Source organism: Pongo pygmaeus, chromosome 21 (genome assembly GCF_028885625.2).
Source record: "Pongo pygmaeus isolate AG05252 chromosome 21, NHGRI_mPonPyg2-v2.0_pri, whole genome shotgun sequence".
Classification (NCBI taxonomy): Eukaryota; Metazoa; Chordata; class Mammalia; order Primates; family Hominidae; genus Pongo; species Pongo pygmaeus.
The window spans coordinates 52,734,145-52,757,656 of NC_072394.2; the positions used below are offsets into that span (position 1 = coordinate 52,734,145).

Consider the following 23,512-nt stretch of genomic DNA (forward strand, 5'->3'; position numbering starts at 1 on the left):
CAGTCTTGCTCCTTGGTGATGGGGAGGGTGGACCCAGGCCAGGGGAAGGGGAGGGGATGTAGAAGGCAAGGGAGGTGGAAGCCCAAGAAGGGCTTCTGGATTTTCTGTTCCTCTACCCAGCACCCCACCCCCACTCCAGATCCCCTGTGCTGGCTCGTCCTCAGCCTTCTTGCTCAGAGCGAAGGTCAGCCAACCCTTCTGGCTAAAGCTATCCTCCTGGGCAGTTGCTCTCGCTCACATTGCCCTGCTTCATTTCTTTCATGGCACTTGTCATCCCCTGAGATGGCCTCATTTGTCATCCCTTCTTGGATGAAGAAAGAGGCCTAGAGAAGTTGAACCACTGCCTCCCAGTCAAGTGGCCTGGAAATGGCAGCTGTAGGATGGGAAGGGGCCTGTCAATCTGCCTCCAAAACCAGCACCCTTTTGTGTCCTTAAACTGCACTGCAGCAGGTCCATGGCATTATTAGAGCTCCTACTGCATACTTTGGGATGCTGCGTATGCACTGCCTCTGTCTACCAGCAGGGACAAAAGGCCATGTGGCCAAGAGCTATGACAGAGCTAGATCAAGTGTTGGGGGCCTCAGCTCTTGCTACCATATTGCTGTGTGACACTGTGCCTACTCTAGGCCTTAGCATCTTTACTTGCTTAATGAGGTCAACTGAGGTATCTTGAGGTCCTGTCCCCATAGCTCGGACTAATGACATCTCTAAATGCTGCCTTCAGGCTGGGCTGGAGTGCAGTGCTGAGCTGCAGAGCTGACGCCATTGCACTTCTCCCAGCACTTTGGGATGCCAAGGTGGGCGGATCACCTGAGGTCGGGAGTTTAAGACTAGCCTGGCCAACATGGTAAAACCTTGTGTCTACAAAAAATACAAAAAATTAGCCGGGGATGGTGGTGGGTGCCTGTAATCCCAGCTACTCGGGAGACTGAGGCAGGAGAATGGCTTGAACCTGGGAGGCAGAGTTTGCAGTGAGCCGAGATTGCGCCATTGCACTCCAGCCTGGGCAACAAGAGCAAAACTCTGTCTCAAGAATAAATGAATGAATGAATGCTGCCTTCATGAAAGAAATAGCTACAGAGGAGAAGTGACTGGATGTCATAAGGGTGGGGCCTTGCAAGGGATTCAGAGTCCAGGTTCCTTGTTCCCCGAGTTCTGGGCTCCTGAAGAGATGGGGACAAGCCCCTTCCCCTCTGTAAACCTTGGCTCATTTTATGTTATAATTGAATATAACCTACAAACAGTAAAGACCATAGGCCTTACACAGCTCACAGCCTTTTTACGCATAGACACACCTGTCTGACCACCCCCCAGGTTAAGATAGAGATTCTGTACCTACACAGAATATAAGAGGTTGGCAAACTTTTTTTAAAGGGTCAGGCAGGCCGGGCACGGTGGCTCACACCTGTAATCCCAACACTTTGGGAGGCTGAGGCAGGCGAATCACTGGAGGTCAGGAGTTTGATACCAGTCTGGCCAACATGGTGAAACCCCGTCTTTACTAAAAACACAAAAAAATCAGCTGGGTGTGGTGGTGTGGACCTGTAGTCCCAGCTACTCAGGAGGCCGAGGCAGGAGAATCGCTTGAACCTGGGAGGCAGAGGCTACAGTGAGCAGAGCTCGTGCCACTGCACTCCAGCCTGGGCGACAGATGGAGACTCCATCTCAGAAATAAATAAATAAACAAATAAATGGACAGTAAATATTTTGGGCTTCGCAGGCCAGGCAGTCTCCACTGCAGCTCCTCAACTCTGCAGCTGTAGTGTGAAGGCAGACATCAACAGCATTCCCAGAATACTTGTTTACAAGTGTTTTTGGTCCTCAGGTGATAGTGTGCTGACCCCTGATAGAAAGCATTTCCAGGCCGGGCACGTTGGCTCACACCTGTAATTCCAGCACTTTGGGAGGCCGAGGCAAGTGGATCACCTGAGGTCGGGAGTTCGAGACCAGCCTGACCAACATGGAGAAACCCCATCTCTACTAAAAATACAAAATTAGCCAGGCGTGGTGGTGCATGCCTGTAATCCCAGCTACTCGGGAGGCTGAGGCAAGAGAATCGCTCGAACCCAGGAGGTAGAGGTTGCGATGAGCTGAGATCACGCCATTGCACTCCAGCCTGGGCAACAAGAGCAAAACTCCATCTCAAAAAAAAAAAAAAAAAAAAAAAAAAGCATTTCCAGCCCCACAGCTGGCTCCCCTATCCCACTAAGCTCCCTTCTGACCCTGTTCCATGCAACCATAGAGCTGCCTCCTATCAGCAGAGACTGATTTTGCCTATTCTAGAACTTTATGTAAACGGATTCAGATGGTAGGTGCTCTTTTTTTTTGGCCGTGCTGGTCTTGAACTTCTGACCTCAAGTGATCCTGGCTTCTTTTACTAGTGTAATGTTTCTAGCGTGGGCCATGCAGTCGTGCGGATCAGCAGCGGTTCACCGTTTTTAGGGCTGAGTGTCCTACCATCTGGATGTACAATGATGCATTTATCCACCTGGCTATGGTTGGCCATTTGGGCTGTTTCCAGTTTGGGGCTGTTTTGAATCTGCTGTAGTGAATATTGGTGTACAAGTCTATGTGTAGACATCCACCCTCATTTACTTTGGGTTAAGATGTCAACTACTTTTTTAAAAAAAAACAAACCTGATATTTATTGAGCACAAACCTGATATTTATTGGCCCCGTGCCAATGCCTTAAATGTTTTATCTCCTTTAATCCCTGAATGGCACCAAGGCCTCGCTTAGGCCACATCTTATCTCCTTAATCATTCTAAACACTTAATCCTCACAGATAATGAGAAAGATGAGAATAATAAAAATTATACAGATGAGAAAACAGTAGTTGGGTTAACACTGTGTACTGGGGCTTTGTGAAGTGTTAAAAAGTGCATCACTGGGAGCATAACTTCCCATTCCTTAAGTGTGGGCTGTGTACAGAGACCTCCTTCCAAACAGAGCACGGTATGAATGAGGAGGGAGGCTGGGTGCAGGGCTCACACCTGGAATCCCAGCACTTTGGGAGGCCGAGGCAGATGGATCACTTGAGGTCAGGAGTTCGAGACCAGCATGGCCAACATGGTGAAACCCCATCTCTACTAAAAATTCAAAAATTAGCCGACCATGGTGGTGTAGGCCTATAATCTCAACTACTTGGGAGGCTGAGGCAGGAGAATCACTTGAACCTGGGAGGAAGAGGTAGCAGTAAGCCAAGATCGTGCCACTACACTGCAGCCTGGGTGACAGAGTGAGACTCTGTCTCAAAAAAAAAAAAAAAGAAAAGAAAGGGGAGGAAGGCTGGGTGCATTGGCTCATGCCTATAATCCCAGCACTTTGGGAGGCGAAGGTGGGAGGATTGCTTGAGTCCCGGAGTTCAGTACCAGCCTGAGCAACATGGCGAAACCCTGTCTGTATATAAAAGAACAAAATTAGCCAGGTGTGGTGGCACGTGCCTGTGGTACTAGCTGGAGGCTGAAGTGGGAGGACTGCTTGAGCCTGGGAGGTTGAGGCTGCAGTGAGTCGTGATTGAGTCACTGCACTCCAGCCTGGGTGACAGAGGAAGACTTCATCTCAAAAAAAAAAGGCGGGGTGGGAGGAGCAGAGTAACTTTTGTTTGTTGTTTTTTGAGACAGACTCTCCCACTGTGGCCCAGACTGGAGTGGGGCGGTGCCATTCACAGCTCACTACAGCCTTGAGCTCCCATGCTCAAGCGATCCTCCCACCTCAGACTCGTGAGGAGCTGGGACTACAGCTGTAGAGACAAGGGTCTCACTATGTTGTCCAGGCTGACCAGTGAACTCCTGAGCTCAAGCAACCCACTCACAAATCCTAAAATGCCTCCCAAAGTGCTGGGATGACAGGCGTGAGCCACCGCACCCAGCCGAGAGTAACTTAACCGTGGAGAACTCTGACATCTGCTACCTTAGCCATGGGATCAGTCATCACAGTGATAAGTCATGTTGACAGTCTGTACGTTTGCTATGATGTGATGAAAATGGCACTTCACCTCTGAACTCTTCCTCCTCATAACCCGTAACCCCGGTCTAATCATGAGAAAAACATCAGACAGATACCAACAGAGGGGCAGCCTATAACACACCTGACTAGCACTCCTCAAAACCGTCAAGGTCAGCCAGGCGCGGTGGCTCACTCCTATAATCCCAGGACTTTAGGAGGCTGAGGAGGGTGGATCACGAGGTCTGGAGATTGAGACCATCCTGGCCAACATGGTGAAATTCCATCTCTACTAAAAACGCAAAAATTAGCCGGGCATGCTGGCGCACGCCTATAGTCCCAGCTACTCGGGAGGCTGAGGCAGGAGAATCGCTTGAACCCGGTAGGCGGAGGTTGCAGTGGGCTGAGATTGCGCCACTGCACTCCAGCCTGGCAACAGAGTGAGACTCCGTCTCAAAAAACAAACAAAAAAAACTGGACAAGAGGAGCCTAAAGGGACATGACAACTAAAGGCCATGTGATACCCTGGATGGGATCCAGGAACAGAAGAAGGACATTAGGGAAGAACTAAGGCAATCTGAATAAGCCATGGACTCCAGCTCATGATAATGTATCAACACTGGCACACACTGTAACAACTGTGCCCCATTAATGTAAGATTTAAGATGTGAATAATGGAGGAAACTGCGCGCCCCAGGCATATGGTGCTCTCTGTGCTATCTGCCCCATCCTTCTGCAAGTTGAAAACTTGTTCTAAAAAATAAAGTCTGTTTTTCAAAAAGTGCACAATCTCACTTCATGTCCACGGTAACAGGCCCCACCCCATCCTGACCTTCCAGAGGAGGGTAAGGACTCCCCAAGGTCACACGGTGGCAGGGGCAAGGCAGGGCTGCTGGTGAGTAGCCAGAGACTCACTAGAGTCATTCAGGATGATGCAACCTTAGGGTTAGGGTTAGGGAGCCTTGGCACCCAGGTATGGAGAATGGGGACATTTACCTCCCTTAACTATGAGAAGTTAATAAAATGGGCCGCTGGGTAAAGGGCCCGGTGGGTCCCGCGACACAGCAAGCATCCCCCCAATGTGGCTCCTGTGAGCTCTCTGCTGAGCCTCAGTCTTGCCATCTGTCCAATGGCCAAGGCCTGGCGCCTGCAGGCTGCCCAGCAGGGAGGGATGTATGCTTTGGACAGAAGTCAGGAATCATTTTAGGAGAGGAGCCCTCCCACTGGCTCCGTGATCTTGCGGCCTCTGCCGGTGGCAGTGACTCCAGGCTGCTGTCTGAGGCTGCTTTAATGGGGGCAGGGGTGGCAGACAGGCACACAGAAGCCTCTTTGTCCCAGCTTTGGGGTGGTGGCGGCTGGCAGCCGGCTCCCCCTGGGGGCAGCTTCGGCTTGGTTACCACCCTTCCCTGCAGAACACTGGGACAAGGAGAGGGATGGGAGACGGCTCACCCCAGGCTACCCTGACTCACGGGGGACCTTGAGGTAGTCTCTGGGCCCGTGGGGGCTTCCATTTCCCCAGAGGTCACCCAGCTGGGACTTCCTCACCCCTCCCTGCCTACCTCAAGGGCCTGGCGTGGAGATGGAAGGCGTGGCTGAGGGGCCAAGTGAACGCACTGAGGGCAAATCCATGGGCTTTGGTCCTGGGTCCCAGTCCTGTCTTTACCGCCTTCCAGCTCAGTCAGATCCAGACTCCACTTCCACCCACAGGACGGGCCACGACCCGAGCCTGGGATTTCTCCGACCTCATCCCCGACCTCTGGACTCACTGTGCCCTCTGCCCGGAAGGCCTCTCCCAAGGTCCACGGAGGACTCTGCTCCTTTAAGGGCCAACTCACAACCCAAACACTTCCTCCCCCTTCTCCACGTGGAACAAAAGCTCAGGGCTCCTACGGCCTTCACTTGTTCACCCACTCACTCATGACAACGATGTGCTTGTCAAAGTGGCTGATGACCTCCACGTGGCTAAATCCGAAGGTCCCTTTACTGCCCACCTTGCTGGTCCACTCGGTGGCTGTTCCCAGTCGACCCCCAAGACTCCTGGAAACACATTCTCCTCTTGGCCCCTGCAAGCCCTCCCTGGTTCTCCCCCCACCTCCCTGGCAGCACCATCCCAGCCTCCCTTGCTGACTCTTCTTCCTCCCCAGCCTGGAAACGCAGGAGACTCAGCCCCTGGGGGTGCTCACCCAGCCTAGGAGATAAGGAGCTTCATCTTGAAACAGATGACCCCCGGATTTCTTTCTTTCTTTTTTTTTTTCCAGAGGAAGTCTCACTCTGTCGCCCAGGCTGGAGTGCAATGGGGTGATCTTGGCTCACTGCAACCTCCGCCTCCCGGGTTCAAGCAATTCTCCTGTCTCAGCCTCCCCAGTAGCTGGGATTATAGGCGCCTACCACCACACCCAGCTGATTTCTGTATTTTTAGTGGAGACAGGGTTTCACCGTCCCAAAGTGCTGGGATTACAGGTGTGAACCACCATGCCCGGCCCGACCCCCAGATTGCTATTTCCAGCCGCCTCTCCCTGCCTCCAGACCTGGATTTCCAGTTTCCTGCTCAACAACTCTCCTTAGCTCACCAGCGGCCATCTCAAGAATCTCTCTCAGGCCTGCTCTGCCAACCTCTCTCCATCTCTGTGAATGACAGCTTCATCCCTTCCACCTCTCAAGAGAGAAACCTTGGAGTCAAGCTAATTCTTCCCTCTCTCACCTCCACAGCCAACCTGGAAGCACATTCTGGCAGCTCACCTTTCACAGCTCCTCCAGAATTTGACAACTCTTCACCACCTCCACTGCTCCACCCAGGTCTGGGCCGCCCTTAGGTCTGGGCTGCCATCTTCACGTGGCTGGACCATGGCAGGTGCCTCCTCCCTGGCTGTCCCCACCCCCAGCCATCTTCCCTGCAGCATCAGATGATGTCAGTTCCCTGTGGGAAACTCACCAATGGCTTCTCATGACCCCATATCCAGACCACGGCCCTCACGGCCCCACAACATCTGCTTCCAGTGCCTCGCTGGGCTGCCACAGTTTTCCTTCGATCAATTTCCTCCAGCCACAATGGCTTTGCTCTGTTCCCCAAACACACGAGGCATGTGCCAACCTTGGGGCTTTTGCATTTGCTCTTCCCTGTGCCTTGGATGCCCCTCCCCAAGATCTCTGCACGGTCCCTCCCTCACCTCCTTCAGGTCTCTGTGCAAACGTCACCTTTTCAGAGAGGCCTTTCCCGCCTACCCCCTTAGCTTGATTTTGCTTCCCAGTGCTGCGTCATGTGTGTCTGTGTTTATTAACTCGACACCTTTTCATGCTTCTGCCTTCTTTGATTTCTGGGGCCTGCCTGGGACAATGGAAGCTCTGGGGAGATAGTGAGGGGTAGTGGGCAGGCTCTGCAGCCTGGCACGGTGCCCTTACTGCCTGCATGTTAACACACAAATCAGCGTGGCTATTTAAATCGATTAGGGACTGTGCAAACACCACTATCAGGGGATTGTCTGCTCTTATCAGCCCAGAGGGAAAGGTGTGGGATGGGGAAGCTGGTACTGTGCAGCCTCGAAAGCCAGAGATTTCCTGGGCTGTGGCTGGAAGATCAGGTCCCAACCAGGGAAGGGAGACAGTGACCTGCCTGCGACATCCACCCTCCCAGCCTGCACAGCACCCACCTGGGCTCTGATCCAGCCCATCCTTTACCCCCGTAGAGGCCTGAAACAGCCTGGCCTCCCAATGTTAACTGGAGGCTATACAGGCCCTGGTGGGGAAGTCCTCAATTGAAAGCCAGGCAGGTCTGGATTTGCAATCTCAGACTCTGCTGCTGCCTGGGTGAGGACCAATATACAACTTACTTAGCCTCTCAGATGGTGATGGGAACCTCCTCACTAGGGTAGCACAAAGAGTAAAAAGTGCCCAGCATGGGGCTTGGCACATAGTAGGTGCTCACAAAACATCCGTCATTAAACTGACCAGCGAGGCTGAAGTGAAAGCCTTGATCCGTGGTCTGGCAGGTGCTGTCCCCTCCCTGCCCCTGCTTAGTCACTGGTTTTCTCAGCACTTAGGCACACCTGCATTTTGCCTTCACAACAGCCCTAGGAGGCAGGTACTGCCAGCAGCCTCATTTACACTGTGGTAAATGAGGCTCAGAGATGCAATGACACTTGCCCAAGGCCACAGAGCCAGGAGGTGGTGGAGGTGGGACTTGAACCCAGGTTTGTAGAGGCCTGCTTGTAACCATCCCCAGATGAGGCTGCAAAGCTCAGACTGTCTGTATTCCTGCCCTTGAATATGGGGCTTGAGGCAGAGAGGCTGGGGGTGCAGGTCTCTCCCATCCCTGGGGGCAGGGGACATGCCTGGCTCCTGCCTGGGCTTCCCAGCAATGGATGGGTTCATCTCTCTCCCCTCCAGCTGGTCCGGCTCCCGTCCCCAGCATATACCAACCCCACGCCAGACCCAGATGGCTCAATTAGCTGGCCTGAGCACTATTGGCTTAGGTGGCTAGAATGCTTTTAATGAGATTGTGGGAGTTGAACCCTTAGGAAGGGCCAGGCAGGACCAAGGGCAGAGCCGCCCCCTTCAGTCTTGGAGCCGGGGACTGGGGGGGAAGGGTGGTGCATGGAGAGGAAGGAAACTGAGTCATCCAGGGCCTGGGAGTGGAGATAGTGTATTAACAACTATGTTGTGCTCTGCCTTGAAGTGTGACTTTGGACTGGTCCCTTCTCTGAGCCTCAGTTCCCTCATCTGGAAAATGATGACAACCTTAGCATAAGAAGTGACCGACGGAAAACACCCAGGAGGTACTAATAAACAACAGCTCTCTCATTCATTCATTCATCAATTCAAAAAATACTGAGCACCGCCTGTGTGCCAGGCCTGAGGCTTGAGCTAGGGACACAGCGGTGAATGAAACAGACAAAAATCTCTGCTCTCAGGGAGCTGGCATTTGAGTTGGGAGAGATAGATGATAAACAAATAAAGACACTGTGGACACAATGTAACAACAGAAAACGGGGACAGTGTGTGACAGGGCTGCTATTTTGAGACGGAGTCTCGCTCTGCTGCCTGGGCTGAAGTGCTGTGGCGTGATCTTGGCTCACTGCAGCCTCCGCCTCCTGGATTCAAGTGATTCTCCTGCCCCAGCCTCCCAAGTAGCTGGGACCTACAGGCGCCTGCCACCACGGCCAGCTAATTTTTGTATTTTTAGTAGAGACAGGGTTTCACCATATTGGCCAGGCTGGTCTCGAACTCCTGACCTCAAGTCATCCACCCCCCTCGGCCTCCCACAGTGCTGGGATTACAGGCATGAGCCACCACACCTGGCCGGGGCTGCTATGTTTTGTGGGGCAATCACACCTTCTCTGCTGAAAGGAGGTGACCTCTCAGCAGAGACCTGGAGTGAGCCATGTAGGTGAGAGTTCTAGGCATAGAGAATGGCGCATGCAAAAGCCCTGAAGTAGGAATGTATCTGAGAGCAGGTGACAGAGGCACAGTCAGGGGGCCAGCGTGGCAGGTGCAGGGTGACCTAGCATGAGGGTGGCGAGAGGAAGCTGGGGCAGGTACACTGAGGAGCAGGTGTTCTATACAGCTGCAGGTGTACGCAGATGAGAGTGGGGGAGTGGCATGATCTGCCTGGGGCTCTAGCAGGATCCAGCTAGCCGTGTGGAGACTGGATGGTGCAGGGCAAAGGTGAAGGCAGGGAGACCAGGAAGGAGGCTCCTGAAACAGCCCAGGCGAGAGAGGATGGTGGCTGGACCAGCGTGGGGACCATGAAGGTACAGAGCCATGGCTGTACTCCTCATGCAGTTTGAAAGTAGAGTTAACAGTGTCTGCTGATGGTTTGGATGTGCAATGCAAGAGGAAGAGAGGAACTGAGGATCATGTTTAGGTTTTGGGCCCAAGTGACAGGCTGCAGGGAGGTGCTGCTGACTGCAATAGAGAGGTGGGGTACTCAAGGCACATACTGGACTCGAGCACACACATCCACGCATGTGGACACACACACGCACCAGTTACCCACTGGGTCCCTGGTCCCTAGGGAAGTTGAGGCAGGCAGCAGTGCCTCGGGCACTCACCAACTCCGAGTATGACGAGGGGCGTGTGCTCCCAGCGGGCCAGCAGCAGGAGGTGGACCAGGTTGTGGGCGATGAGGCTGAAGCACAGGATCACAGAGCACCACTCCTGGAGGCGCTTGCCTGCAGGGAGCAGAGGCGAGAGGTAAAGGCTGGAGGGTCAAGGCCAGGCAGAGTGTGGCCCCATGGGAACTTTTCTTTTCTTTTTTTTTTTTTCTGAGACAGAGTCTCGCTCTTATCACCCAGGCTGGAGTGCAGTGGTGCCATCTCGGCTCACTGCAACCTCCACCTCCCGGGTTCAAGCGATTCTCCTGCCTCAGCCTCCTGAGTAGCTGGGATTATAGGCGCCCGCCACCATGCCTGGCTAATTTTTGTATTTTTAGTAGAGATGGGGTTTCACCATATTGGCCAGGCTGGTCTTGAACTCCTGACCTTGTGATCCGCCCGCCTCGGCCTCCCAAAGTGCTGGGATTACAGGTGTGAGCCACCGCACCCGACCAGGAGCTTTTCAACTTTGTTTAATGCGTCTATATTGCCAACCACAAGCTGAGCTTACAGACTCCCACAAAGGAGTCTGTACCCATTTCACAGATGATGTCACAGAGGCCCTCGCCAAGGTCAAACAGTCAGGGCTGGATGCATTAAACCAAGGATGGGGCCCTTCAAAGAGTGGCCCAATTCTCTGACAGAGACCAATTCTTTGACAGACAGGACCAGAACTCTGGTCTCCTGGGCCCCTCTGGGCTCTCTCTGGAGACACCTAAGGGAACTTGAATGAGCTTCTTTTTCTTGTTTTAAACTAGAATCTTTGTGGCTTCACTTGTCCCCTTTTGCAGGTAACTATTTGGAGGCAGAGGCTACAAACAACCTTTAATCCTGGCTCACACCCTGCCCAGCCTCCCTCAAGCAGGCTCCAGACAATGAGTCAGGAATTCATGGACAAATAGGGCTCTGGGGACAGTGGGGCTTCTAAAAGTATGGCGTGTGGGCCAGGCAGGCAGAGCTTCTCATTCCCAAGAGGAGCCAGAAGTCAGGCTTTGGGTGTGCAATCTGTTTCAGTGTTGCCACATAGTTTTCATAGACACACGAGCCCAGACAAGCTGATTCACTCACTGCAGCTTTGTTTGTGGTGCCAAAACTTGGGAAATAACCTAAGTGGCCATTGCCTGGGGATTGGCCAAATGAATTCAGTCCACATCATCTCTGCAGCCAGGAAAACGCCTGAGCAGTTGTCTATAAGTGGACGTGGAGAGATGTCCAGGACATCTAGGTAAGTGCAAAAAACAAAGCGCCAAATAGCCATTTATGTAAAAAAAAAAAAAAATCTACATAGTTAAGACCGGCTTTTCCCTTATTCCCTTTTAAAGTACTAGCATATTACATTGTTTTCTTTTAATTGTAAATTAAAATAAAAAAATAAAAGGGGGCCATGCGCGGTGGCTCACACCTGTAATCCCAGCACTTTGGGAGGCCGAGGCAGAAGGATCATTTGAGACTAGGAGTTCGAGACCAGCCTGGCCAACATGGTGAAACCCCATCTCTACTAAAAATACAAAAATTAGCCGGGAATGGTGGCGGGTGCCTGTAATCCCAGCTATTCGGGAAGCTGAGATAGGAGAATCACTTGAATCTGGAAGGCGGAGACTGCAGGGAGCTGAGATGGCACCACTGCACTCCAGCCTGGGCTGCAGAGTGAGACTCCATCTCAAAAAACAAAAACTAAAATAAAAATAAAAATAAAATAAATAAAAGGGGTTAGGCCCAGTGACTTACTCCTGTAATCCAAGCACTCTGGGAAGCTGAGGCGAGAGGATTGCTTGAGCCCAGGAGTTCAAGACCGGCTTGGGCAACATAGCAAGACCCTGTCTCTATTAATAAACAAAACAAAACAAAAAAATTTAAAAATTAAAGGAAATAAGGCCAGGTGCAGTGTTTCACGCCTGTAATCCCAGCACCTTGGGAGGCCGAGGCAGGCAGATCACCTGAGGTCAGGAGTTTGAGACCAGCCAGGCCAACGTGGCGAAACCCCGTCTCTACTAAAAATACAAAAACTAGCCAGATGTGGTGGCAGGCGCCTGTAGTCCCAGCTACTCGGGAGGCTGAGGCAGGAGAATCGCTTGAACCCAGGAGGCGGAGGTTACAGTGAGCTGAGATCACGCCATTGCACTCCAGCCTGGGTGACAAGAGTGAAACTCCATCTCAAGAAAAAAAAAAAAATTAAAGGAAATAAAAACACCATGTGGGTGACACAGAACATGTGACTAGGGGATGCCCCAGGCAGCTGCTCCATAAGGCACAGAAGACCTTTAATGACAACAATTTTATCATGGGTGTTTAAAATATACTGAGCAGTTACTCCATATCAGGCGCCTGCTGAAGTGATGTCCTTTTGCAGATGAGAAAACTGACCATCAGAGTGATCAAGAAAGTAGCCCAAAGCCACCCAACTAGTCAGCAGAGACCAGAATTCCATGGCCAGAGGTCTGGCTCCTAAGATCCTGCTCTCGCCCCGCTCCATCCTGTTCCTGCTGCCCCTGGTCCCTCCCTCTATTCCCCATCACCCTATCACCTTGACGACATTCTGGGTCAGGAGCCCAGGCCCCCCCTTAAGCAGTGGGGCCAGGCAGGTCCCTGTGAAGGGGTCAGGGCCAGAGCAGGTGAGAAGGGCTCCTCCTGCGTCCACCCTCTCTTCTTTTTAGGACTCTGTGCATGCTATTCCCTTCACTCCCTGTGCACCCGACACTGCTCCTGCAGATCTCACCCTGGAAACCTCCATCTCCAGGAAGCCATCCATGATGCCTCCTCTGACCCCACACTCCCCCCAACACGAGGCCCATTGCTCATGCCTGTGGCCTTGTCTACGTTTGTCTTCCCCTGCCTAAATGTGAAGTCGGGAGGCCCAGAACCATGTCTGGCTCACTCACCAGGGCCCTGACACTCAGTAAATGCTTGCAGAATGAGCAAATTCCCAACCACAATCCTAACGGACAACTCCACGGCTTTGTCTCTGGGTGCCGCTCACCGACATACCTTGGGAAGGAAGTACTGGGTTCCCCATTTGTCATGATAGGGAAACTGAGGCTCAGGGAGAGAGAAGGCCTTCTCCAGGTCACACAACAGCAAGCTGCTCCTGACCTACCCTGAACCAGAACCAGGACAGCTGCCCTCCCCTGCCCCATGAAAAGACCAAGGCTCAGAAGGGGGAGGGAACACATCAGGGTTACATCCCCTTGGCCCCTTTTGTACAGAAGAGGACCCTGAAGCCCAAGAAGGCGTAGGACCTCAACAGAGGTCACATAGCAGAGGTCACAGGGGCCTAGATCTCCTGGTTCCCCAATTCTCAGGCAGGGGCTGTTTCTCTTGAGCCACGCAGCAACCCCACTGCCCCGGCAGCCGCCCCAGCCTGGGGATCACCATGATCAGGCCCAGCAAGGCCTTCCCCTTTCTGGTTCTTGTTTGTAGCCAAGGCCCAGGGCTCAGAAGCAGAAAGCCCCGAGCGGGTGGGGTGGGAGGACACGGAGAGGCGGTGAGAAGGAAAGAACAAGTGAACCTTCCCGATCGACCTGCCTGCCTGCCCCACAGCACGCAGGGACAGGAAGTGGGCAGAGCCAACTGCAACATGATCAAATAACAGTTACCCTAACAATGGCTGACACACACTGAAGCCTGTCATGCGCTGGGGTGTGGCCCATATCGGACAGGTTGCAAACTGACTCCCTCTGACATGTTTTGCCCTGAGTTTTAAAAAGTGAGCTAAATTTGAAAATCACATAAAATTCCTAGTTTCCTGCTTCCCTCAACAACACAGGGCTCTGGCCACCCTAGGCCTGAACAGTAAGTAATAGCTGCCCCCATCCGATGGGATACGAGCTCCAGGTTCACCCTGGTCCTCTCCCTTCCCTGGGGTCTCACACTGGGTGGCCAGATTTGGTGGCGGCCCTGGCTGGGCCCCTGCAGTCATCTGAGTTTTTGAGTCTGAGGCACAGTCTCTCACTCAAGTATCAGCCCCTCAAGGAAGGAACTGAGTGATCTCATTTCCTAGACAAGGAAACTGAGGTTCAGAGCTGGGTTTGGATCCCAGACACATCAATGAGACATGTTAGCCTGGACGTTCGGGGCAGTCCTGAAACCAAAGATGATCCAGCTCTCTCCCCACGCCAAGGAGAACGTCCTCCAAATCTGAATATTTTTCCATCTAAACTCCATCTCTCTTTGGCCTCTGGAAGCTGGATCCTTCTGCAGACCAAATACCTTAATTCTGATCCATAAAAAATACATACACAATGGCCGGGTGTGGTGGCTCATGCCTGTAATCCCACCACTTTGGGAGGCCGAGGCGGGCAGATCACGAGGTCAGGAGTTCGAGATCAGCCTGGCTAACATGAACGTGGTGAAACCCCGTATCTACTAAGAATACAAAAATTAGCCAGGTGTGGTGGTGTGCACCTGTAATCTCCTAGCTACTCGGGAGGGTGCACCTGTAATCTCCTAGCTACTCGGGAGGCTGAGGCAGGAGAATCGTGTGAACCCAGGAGGCAGAGGTTTCAGTGAGCCGAGATCGTGCCACTGTACTCCAGCCTGGGCAACAGAGCAAGACTCCGTCTCCGGGGGGAATAAACATACACAACTTAAGTAGCTTTCATTGAGCAACTAGAACATGCCAGATACAGGGCGAAGATGATCTCAGCACCCCTCACAACCTCCTGAAGCTAGGGACCCTCTGTCCCATCCTTGAGAGAGAGAAGCTGGGCCTGGAGAGGTGAAGGCACTTGTCCAAAGTCACTTGAGGGCCACCAAAGTCACAGCATGGATCATCAGCCTGGCAGGGCCTGTGGGGTCAACTGGCCTAAACTGTATCACTTAACAGATGGGCAGACTGAGGTGGGGATGGGGAGGGTGGCTGCTCAGGACACAGGAGGCCCGGGCTGTCTTCTGGCTGTAGTGCTGAGGTCCTGCTTTCAGAGCCAGCCCCTGGCTTGGCAGGGGTTGAAGATCTGAGCCAAAAGCAGCAGCCACTTATTGGCCTGAGGAAGGGGCTGGCCTCGTGTGGTAGGTATGGAGAGCTAGGAAGAGCAGGGGAGGCCCGGGGTCATGCCTTTGTCATCTGGCTTTCCAGGGGACAGGCTGCAGTCAAAGGCTTGGTGGGCCCAACTCCTCTGGTTCCAGGTAGAGACAAGCCCCAAATAAGCTGGACTTCTGAGGGCCCCTGGCCTCCAGCAGACCCTCAGCCTCAGGGAGATGGGGGACAAGAGGTAGAGAGAAGGCGGGGATGAGAGATGGACAGAGGGACAAATAAGAGAAGAGAGACAAATAAGGAATCAGATCCATGGGAAGATGAGAAACAGGCTGAGTGCCATGGCTCATGCCTGTAATCCCAGCACTTTAGGAGGCAAAGGTAGGAGGATCACTTGAGGTCAGGAGTTGGAGACCAGCCTGGGCAACATAACCAGATCCTGTCTCTACAAAAATAAAAATAAAAATTAGCTGGGCGTGGTGGCTCACACCTGCAATCTCAGCACTTTGGAGGCTGAGGCGGGAGGATCATTTGAGCTTAGAGTGAGCTACAATCACTCCACCACACTCCAGCCTAGGTAACAGAGCAAAACCTTGTCTCAGAAACAAACAAACAAAAAAACCGAAAGAAACAAAGACGAGAAACAGAGACAAAAGGAGCAAAAAACAGAAGGCCTATCTGGGGGACTGAACCCCCGGGTTCAGCTTCGGGAGCACAGGCCAGGACTCTCACGCAGTACTCCTGACACCTCCACCTTTCCCTTCCCCCCGTGCCAAGAGCCTCTGTAATCCCCAGGGCAGGGGGCACCCACAGTTGGCCTGGGTGGGGTACAGGTGGATCCAGGACCCGTCAGGCTGCACCCTTGAAGCCTGGGGCACCTGAGAAGTAGCACACACATGGCCAGATTTCAGCTGGGACTTCCTGGGAAGCTGGACACCCGCCTCACCCTCTGGCCTGCCAAGCTGGCCAGGCCCTTCACAAACCCTGACATCTGGCATGAGGTGGGCTGCTGCTGGGAAACTCAGCCCCGAACAGGACCAAATGGCTCCCAGGTCCCGCAGGACCAGGGCTCAACCTCTGGGCCAGACACTTGGGGCCTGCGAAATCAGGCTGCGGCCACCTCCCCGCTGCACCTGTCACCATTCCCTCGGCCCCATGCTGCTCTGGTCCAACTACTCACAGCTCCCTACACACAGAGGCCCATTCTCTGCCACCTGCCCTGCACACATGCTGTTCTGATGATCCGGAATACTCGCCCCCGCCTCCCACACACTCACCCCTGGCTGGCTGACTTCCATAGCGAAGAGTAAGAACACAGAACCTAGCGCGTCCCCACCCGGCCCAGTCCCGGGTTCCAGGCCTAGCCCTACTGCTGCCCGACGCCCCGCCATATGACCTCAGGCAGCCTCTCTCATTTTCTAAGCCTCAGGAAATGTTCCAACAAAAGTGGACTGGGTGCTCATGAGGGGCCAAGCACTTCAATCAAACCAAATAGGTTCAGTCCCTGTCCCGCTGGCCTTCCCATCAGGTGAGGGCAGATGCGGGCCTAACCCCAATCAGGGTGAGCTTTAGGAAGAGCATGCCTGGGGTGGGGGTTGGGAGGGGTTGCAGCCTCCTCCTCTGTGAATGGGGTTAATATCAAGGTACAACTCACACGGTTGTAGTGGGGATGCACGGAGAGCAGGTGAGGAAAATGCCAGCACAGTGAGGGCTCAATCACTCGGCTATGTTGATTGCCATGATTATGGCTGTCAACTGTCACAGTGCCAAACCACCTCCAGCCCCAGTAATCTCAAACATTCCGCTCCTAGAACCCAGGAACTTCTCCTACTCTTCCCTCCAGCCTACATGTGTCCTCCATGTTCCCTAAACATGTCTGGCAAGCTCCCACCTCAGGGTCTTTGCATTTGTTGTTTCCCTGGTCTGGACCAACCCTTCTTCAAATATCCTCAGGGATCCCTCCCTCCCGCCCTTCCTCCCTTCAGGCCTCCCTTCGAATGTCACCTGCTCAGGGAAGCCTTCACTGCCCCCTCCCTAAAATGTCATCCCATCCCCAACATTGCAGATCCCCCTCTCCTGCTATGTATTTGCTCCACAGCGCTTGCCACCACTGGGCACGTGAGATAGTTACTTGTCAAGTTTATGGCCTGGCTATCTACTAAAATGCCAGCTCCGTTTTTTTCTTTTTCTTTTTCTTTTTTTTGAGACAGAGTCTGGCTCTGTCATCCAGGCTGGAATGCAGTGGTGTGGTATTGGCTCACTGCAACCTCCGCCTCCCGGGTTCAAGAGATTATCCTGCCTCAGCCTCCTGAGTAGGTGGGACTACAGGGGCCTGCCACCATGCCCAGCTAATTTCTGTATTTTTAGTAGAGTCAGGGTTTCGCCATGTTGGCCAGGCTGGTCTCGAACTCCTGACCTCAAATGATCCACCCACCTCGGCCTCCCAAAGTGCTAGGATTACAGGTGTGAGCCGCCGCGCCCGGTCAGCTCCATTTTTTTCCGTCTTGTTCACCACTCTGCCCCCAGAGCCTAGAACATGGACCAGAACATAAGTGTTCAACATGCATTGAGCCTGGTCTCTCACTCTATCAGGCCCAGAGGGGTCAAATACTTCCCCAAGATCACACAGTGAGCAGACAGAAGCAGAGAGGCCAGTGGAAAGGAAGTTGGAGAAACCAGTTTGGCAAGTCTCCTCCCCTACCTCCAGGTCTGGAGGAGATAAGGGGCCTTGATTGCAGATTTGGGGTACCAGGCTGTCTGCAGACTCTGATTCAGGCATGGCTGTTCTTCAGAGAGTGAAGGGCACTTGGGGAAACCAGAAATGGACAAATATTCAATTGATCATGGTGGCGTGGGGAGACAGCAATCCCTGGGGAGGCTCAGAATGCCTGGGAATGATTTGGGCTGTCTGAAAGTAGGTAGGTTTCACAGGAGTAGGCAGAGCTGGACACTAAAGAGGGAGGCCCTTGAATCCTTATCTCCAATTCCCAGGTGGGGAGTTTGATAACCAGAGAGGTGAGGTGGATCCCCCACAGCAAAGGTCAGACTACTGTTAACAACAGGGAGGGCCAGGCGCAGTGGCTCACGCCTGTAATCCCAGAACTGTGGGAGGCCGAGGCGGGCGGATCACAAGGTCAGGAGATCGAGACCATCCTGGCTAACACAGTGAAACCCCATCTCTATTGAAAATACAGAAAATTAGCCGGGCGTGGTGGCGGGCGCCTGTAGTCCCAGCTACTCAGGAGGCTGAGGCAGGAGAATGGCGTGAACCCGGGAGGCGGATCACGTCACTGCACTCCAGCCTGGGCATTAGAGTGAGACTCTGTCTCAAAACAAACAAAACAAAACAAAACAAAAAACAACAACAAAAAAAACACACAACAGGGAGTGCCTACTGAACGCCAGTGGACGATCTCATTTCCACTTCCTAACACGAAGGGGCAGATAAACTTTAACTTGCAAGGAAACCAAGGGGAAACAGAGACGGAAAATGGCTTGGACCAGGTCATACAGCTGAATAACAGAGTCAGGATGTTAACCCTGGCCTACCCCCAGGAGAGCAGGAGGTTTTAAGTCCATAGGCTGGGTGTCTTGAGTATAGGCCTGAAGAAACCATAGTGGCATGGACCAGGTGCCCAAGTCAGGTGTGAAAAATCACATACAGAGAATGGAGTGGTCTAGGACCCAATGAGGAAACGCAAATGGCCTGTGCCCATGCCACCTTCTAAGGAAGAGACGGCATGGAACCCAGGCCAGTGAGGGCAGAAAGCTAAGGTGCTAGTGACCCCAGGCCCACTCCAGGCAAGGGTTGCATGTGGTGCTTGGTGGCTGCCCCACAGAAAAAGGAAGGATGTCAGGATGTTTGACAAACAAAGCTTGATTCCATGGTGACACCCAGGCAGAGGTGCCTCCCAGTCACCTGAATCGGGAGTTCTCAAAGGCACTTCCTTAACTCTTGCGGATATAGGGCCCTCCTGAGGCCAAACAATAAAACTCCTAGGGCTCACATAGCAGTCACAAAAGTGGGGGTAGGGGGTGCTTGCTGGAGCATATACAGTGAGCAAAGCAGGAAGAAGCTAGGGAGAAACCGTGGCCCGAGGGAAAGGGACAGAGAGGGAGAGGTGAACTCCAACCTGTGATCTGGTCTGGGGAATATGGGGGTTCCAGTCCCAAGTCCTAAGGAAGGGGCCAATACATGGATGTGAGGGAGGGGCAAGAGCTAGAGTTGGGGCTTATGTACAGGGGAGCTTACACTGGCGTACGTTCAGTCCCCTCACTGCCTGGGATCCAGGAATATGGGGTAAGGACTGATGCTCACCACTGGAGGGTTGGGGAGAGAATATCGGTCTGTAGCCACTGAAGCTATCACTAGGATGGGGTTTTGGGGAAGGGTGTGGGGAGTACCGTGCAGCTGGAAGCCCCCGAGTTAGGGTTCTCTGGGCAGAGGGGCTGACATTCCCAGGTTAGGGAGGTGAGGTCATTGTTTGCAGCCCAGGGCCTGGGCTAGGGCACAGGGGAGGTACTAGGATGTAGATTCCAGATCTGGGGAACCCGGGATGAGGTGTGACTTTTAGGGGCCTGAGGGCAGTGCCTACAGCTGAAGGGCAGCTTTGGGCTTGGACGGGGTCCTCGGGGGATGAGGGGGTGGGGCTCTAAGTCTAGGAGCACTCTTCACAACCGAGAATGCCCCGGGGTAGGATTCCGTATCTGCGGGTCCGATGGGAGCTCCTTTTGTCGCCCAGGAAGCTCATGGTAATTTCTTGATCTGGGGAGTGTCTTTGCAGCCAGGAAACCCCGGGGCCAAGGTTCTGGCTTGGGTTCGGAAGGGACACTGGGGTGGGGTCCCCGAACTTGCTATCTGCAAGTTAGACACCCGGGCTGGAGTTCCGCATCTGGGCCCGAGGTTGGGGCTCCAATCTGGGGTCGCTGTCCGCAGCCGGGGCTGGTGACCGCAGGCCTGGAGGGGGGCCCGGAGGTCTTACCTGGCGAGTAGAGCGCAGCCAGCTCGCGGGCCCCGGCGTGCTGCGCGCCCCAGCGGCAACAAGACGCCTCGTCCTCGTCCAGCTCCAGCTGCTGGCCCGGCCAGTCCTCGGCGCCCGCCATGGCCACTCGCCCGATCGGCCCGGTGCGCTCTGCTGGCAGCGGCGGCGGCGGCAGGGCCGCGGAACCGCGGCGAGATCACGCCGCCCAATGACCGCCCAGCGCCGGGCGCGGCGGCGGTGAGGGCGGGGTCCTCGCCCGGCCGCGCGTCACAGCCAATCGGGGCTCGCGCCGGAGCCGCGCAGGCCAATCGGACGTCGCTGAGCCGCAGCCAACCGCCGCGAGCCGGGGGCTGGGCCGCAGCTGGACGCAGCTGGGCGCGGAAGCTTGGGGCGGAGGCGCGTGCCCGCCTCCCCAGCTCAGCCCCGGCCGGGCTCCTGGCTCCAGCCCACCGGGAGCTCGCGGCGCGTCGCCGCCCACCTAGACTTCGGTTCACGGGCCCATGCAATGGGCCGAGGCTGGGCCCAGAAATGGGCATTTCTTGAGCCGGCAGCGTTAAGCGCCCACTGTGTGCAAGGAACGCGAGGGCAGGGCGCCGGGCAGGGGCCGAGGCCAGGAGGCATTTGGCGGGTGCTCTGTACGATGCTCCCTAGCGAGGCCGATGGACAGAGGTCTGGTTTATCAAGCCCTACTGTGTGCAGAGGTTTCGGGGGCCATGTGTTCATCAGCTGTGTGCCAGCTCTGTGCTGCGCGCCCAAAGAGGAGAAACCTCGAGCCTGCCCCGCATCCTCCCCAGCTCATGTTCTCCTGGTGCAGAGGACAGTAAACTAATGAAAATGACAACTAGGGTCACTATGAGATTTGCTGAGCGCTTAATATCTGTCAGGTGTTGGACCAAGAGCTAGACGAGCAACATTTATTTGACTCTTAAACACCAATGGTATTGCCTCCTCAGAGAGCCCCACCACCACCACCCTGCTCAAAGGTGCCCCCTCCTCCAGTCACTGTGACATCACCCTGTTTTGTCTTCACAGCGCTTCTGGTGGGGATTGAGCTTGCAGTCCCTGTCTCTCCTATCAGAGAGCAAACTCCTGAGGGCAGAGAACAGCTTTGTTTACAGCAGGGCCCCCGTGCCAGGATCGGGGCTGGAACACGGTAGAAGCTCAATAAATGCTTGATGAATGAATTAAGGCTCAGCCAGATGCGTCTAATACTTCGGCAGATAAATGACAGCAGCAGGGATTTACCCCAGGTCTAACCGACAACAAAGTATGCAATAATTTCTCATAGAAATTCCATACAGGCGGCCTGGCGCGGTGGCTCACGCCTGTAATCCCAGCACTTTGGGAGGCCGAGTCGGGCGGATCATGAGGTCAGGAGATCGAGACCATCCTGGCTAACACGGTGAAACCCCGCCTCTACTAAAAATACAAAAAATTAGCTGGGCACGGTGGCGGGCGCTTGTAGTCCCAGCTACTCGGGAGGCTGAGACAGGAGAATGGCGTGAACCCGGGAGGCGGAGCTTGCAGTGAGCCGAGATCACGCTACTGCACTCCAGCCTGGGCGACAGAGAGACAGACTCAGTCTCAAAAAAAAAAAAAAAAAAAAAAATTCCATACAGGCTGGACGCGGTGGCTCACGCCTATATCCCAGCACTTTGGGAGGCCGAGGCCGGTGGATCACCTGAGTCCAGGAGTTTGAGACCAGCCTGGACAACATGGTGAAACCTTGTTTCTACTAAAAATACAAAAATTAGGCAGGCTACTTATCCCAGCTACTTGGGAGGCTGAGGCAGGAGAATCACTTGAACCTGGGAGGTGGAGGTTACAGTGAGCCGAGATGGTGCCATTGCACTCCAACCTGGGTGACAAGAGTGAGACTTGGTCTCAAAAAAAAAAAAAAAAAAAAATTCCATACAGTGAGATCACATAGGAGCCTCCCTAGAGGCTGTGGAAGGTCCTGAAAGGTGCTGGGGGAGCAGAGAGGGGAGGTAAGATCCCCTTCCAGACAGGTTCTCTGAGGGTTTAAGTCCTGGATTCCTGCACTACCAGTCACCCCAGGGCTGTTTCCTGAGTCTTCCTACCATAGACAGCCACTGTCCACACCCAGGCCTACGCTCCCTCCGTTTCTTTCCCACACCTTCTCCCAGGAAGGAAAAGCCACCTTCCAGTGGCAGGGATGGGTTGCATCCCAAGTCCTGGTGAATTCCGGTGAAGCTGGCTGGTTTTGCATCATGTATTAACAGCACAGTTAATCCAACAGTTGGATTTTTTAACCCAGGAGCTTAAGGCTTGGGCGGGGGGTGGGGGCTGGTGGCTTTGGTGGGGGCTGGATGTCAGATTTCAGGTAAACACCTTCTAAATCTCTCTGCTCATATCCCACAGACTCCAAACAGGGTAGGGTGGCTGGTTACTGCTGGTGTCCAGAGACCCTCACAGTGGCCAGCACCAGAGGGTTGATGGACAGACTGCCTGAGATAACTCATTGCTTCATTCATTCACTGAACACGTTTATTAAGCACCAACCTGTCCCAGGGAAACAGCAGGGAACATGACAGAATCCCTGCTTTCTTGGGAGGTGGGGGTGAAGATTAGGGAAGTCCTGTTTAAGAAGGTGACATTGGATCCAAGACCTAAAGGACATGGGGGAGACAGTTACTTAAAATGAGCTGGGAAGTCCCTTCCCTGTGGGGTTTTGAGTAGAGGAATGACATGATCTGACTTTTTTTTTTTTTTTGAGACGGAGTCTCACTCTGTCGCCAGGCTGGAGTGCAGTGGCACTATCTCGTCTCACTGCAACTTCTGCCTCCCGGGTTCAAGCGATCCTCCTGCCTTAGCATCCTGAGTAGCTGGGACTACAGGCACGCGCCACCACACTCAGCTAATTTTTGTATTTTTAGTAGAGACCGGGTTTCACCACGTTGGCCAGGATGGTCTCGATCTCTTGACCTCATGATCCGCCCACCTCGGCCTTCCAAAGTGCTCGGATTACAGGCGTGAGCCACCCCACCCGCCTTTTTTTTTTTTTTTTTTTTTTTTTTTTTGAGACAGGGTCTCACTCTGTCACCCGGGCTGGAGTGCAGTGGCACAATATTGGCTCGCTGCAGCCTTGACTTCCCAGGCTTAAGGGATTCTCCCACCTCAGTCTCCCAAGTAGCTGGGACTACAGGTGCTTGCCAGCATGCCTGGCTAACTTTTGTATTGTTTGTAGAGATGGGGTTTTGCCATGTTGCCCAGGCTGGTCTCAAACTCCTGGGCTAAAGCGATCCTCCCGCCTCAGCTTCCCAAAGTGCTGGGATTATAGGCATGAGCCACTGTGCCCAGCCTATATCCTTTGTTTCATGAGATATAAATTTTTTTTTTTTTTTGAGACAGTCTTGCTCTGTCACCCAGGCTGGAATGCAGTGGCGCGATCTTGGCTCACTGCAAACTTTGCCTTCCAGCTTCAAGCAATTCTCCTGCCTCAGCCTCCTGAGTAGCTGAAATTACAGGCGCCTGCAATGCCTGGCTAATTTTGGTATTTTTAGTAG

The 23,512-nt window shown here is 53.7% G+C and overlaps 1 protein-coding gene across 1 annotated transcript in view; it reads right to left on the reverse strand.

Annotated features, from left to right (window-relative positions):
• Positions 1-20,342, reverse strand: part of PEDS1 (plasmanylethanolamine desaturase 1) — a 29,541-nt gene extending 9,199 nt beyond the window's left edge. The window contains exons 1-2 of the mRNA XM_054466505.2: positions 19,986-20,342; positions 9,993-10,112 (exon numbers count right to left, since the gene is read on the reverse strand). Coding sequence (XP_054322480.1) covers positions 9,993-10,112; positions 19,986-20,106 — 241 coding nt within the window. The 5' untranslated portion in view covers positions 20,107-20,342. The remainder of the gene's footprint in view (positions 1-9,992; positions 10,113-19,985) is intronic.
• Between the last annotated feature and the right edge of the window lie 3,170 nt (positions 20,343-23,512).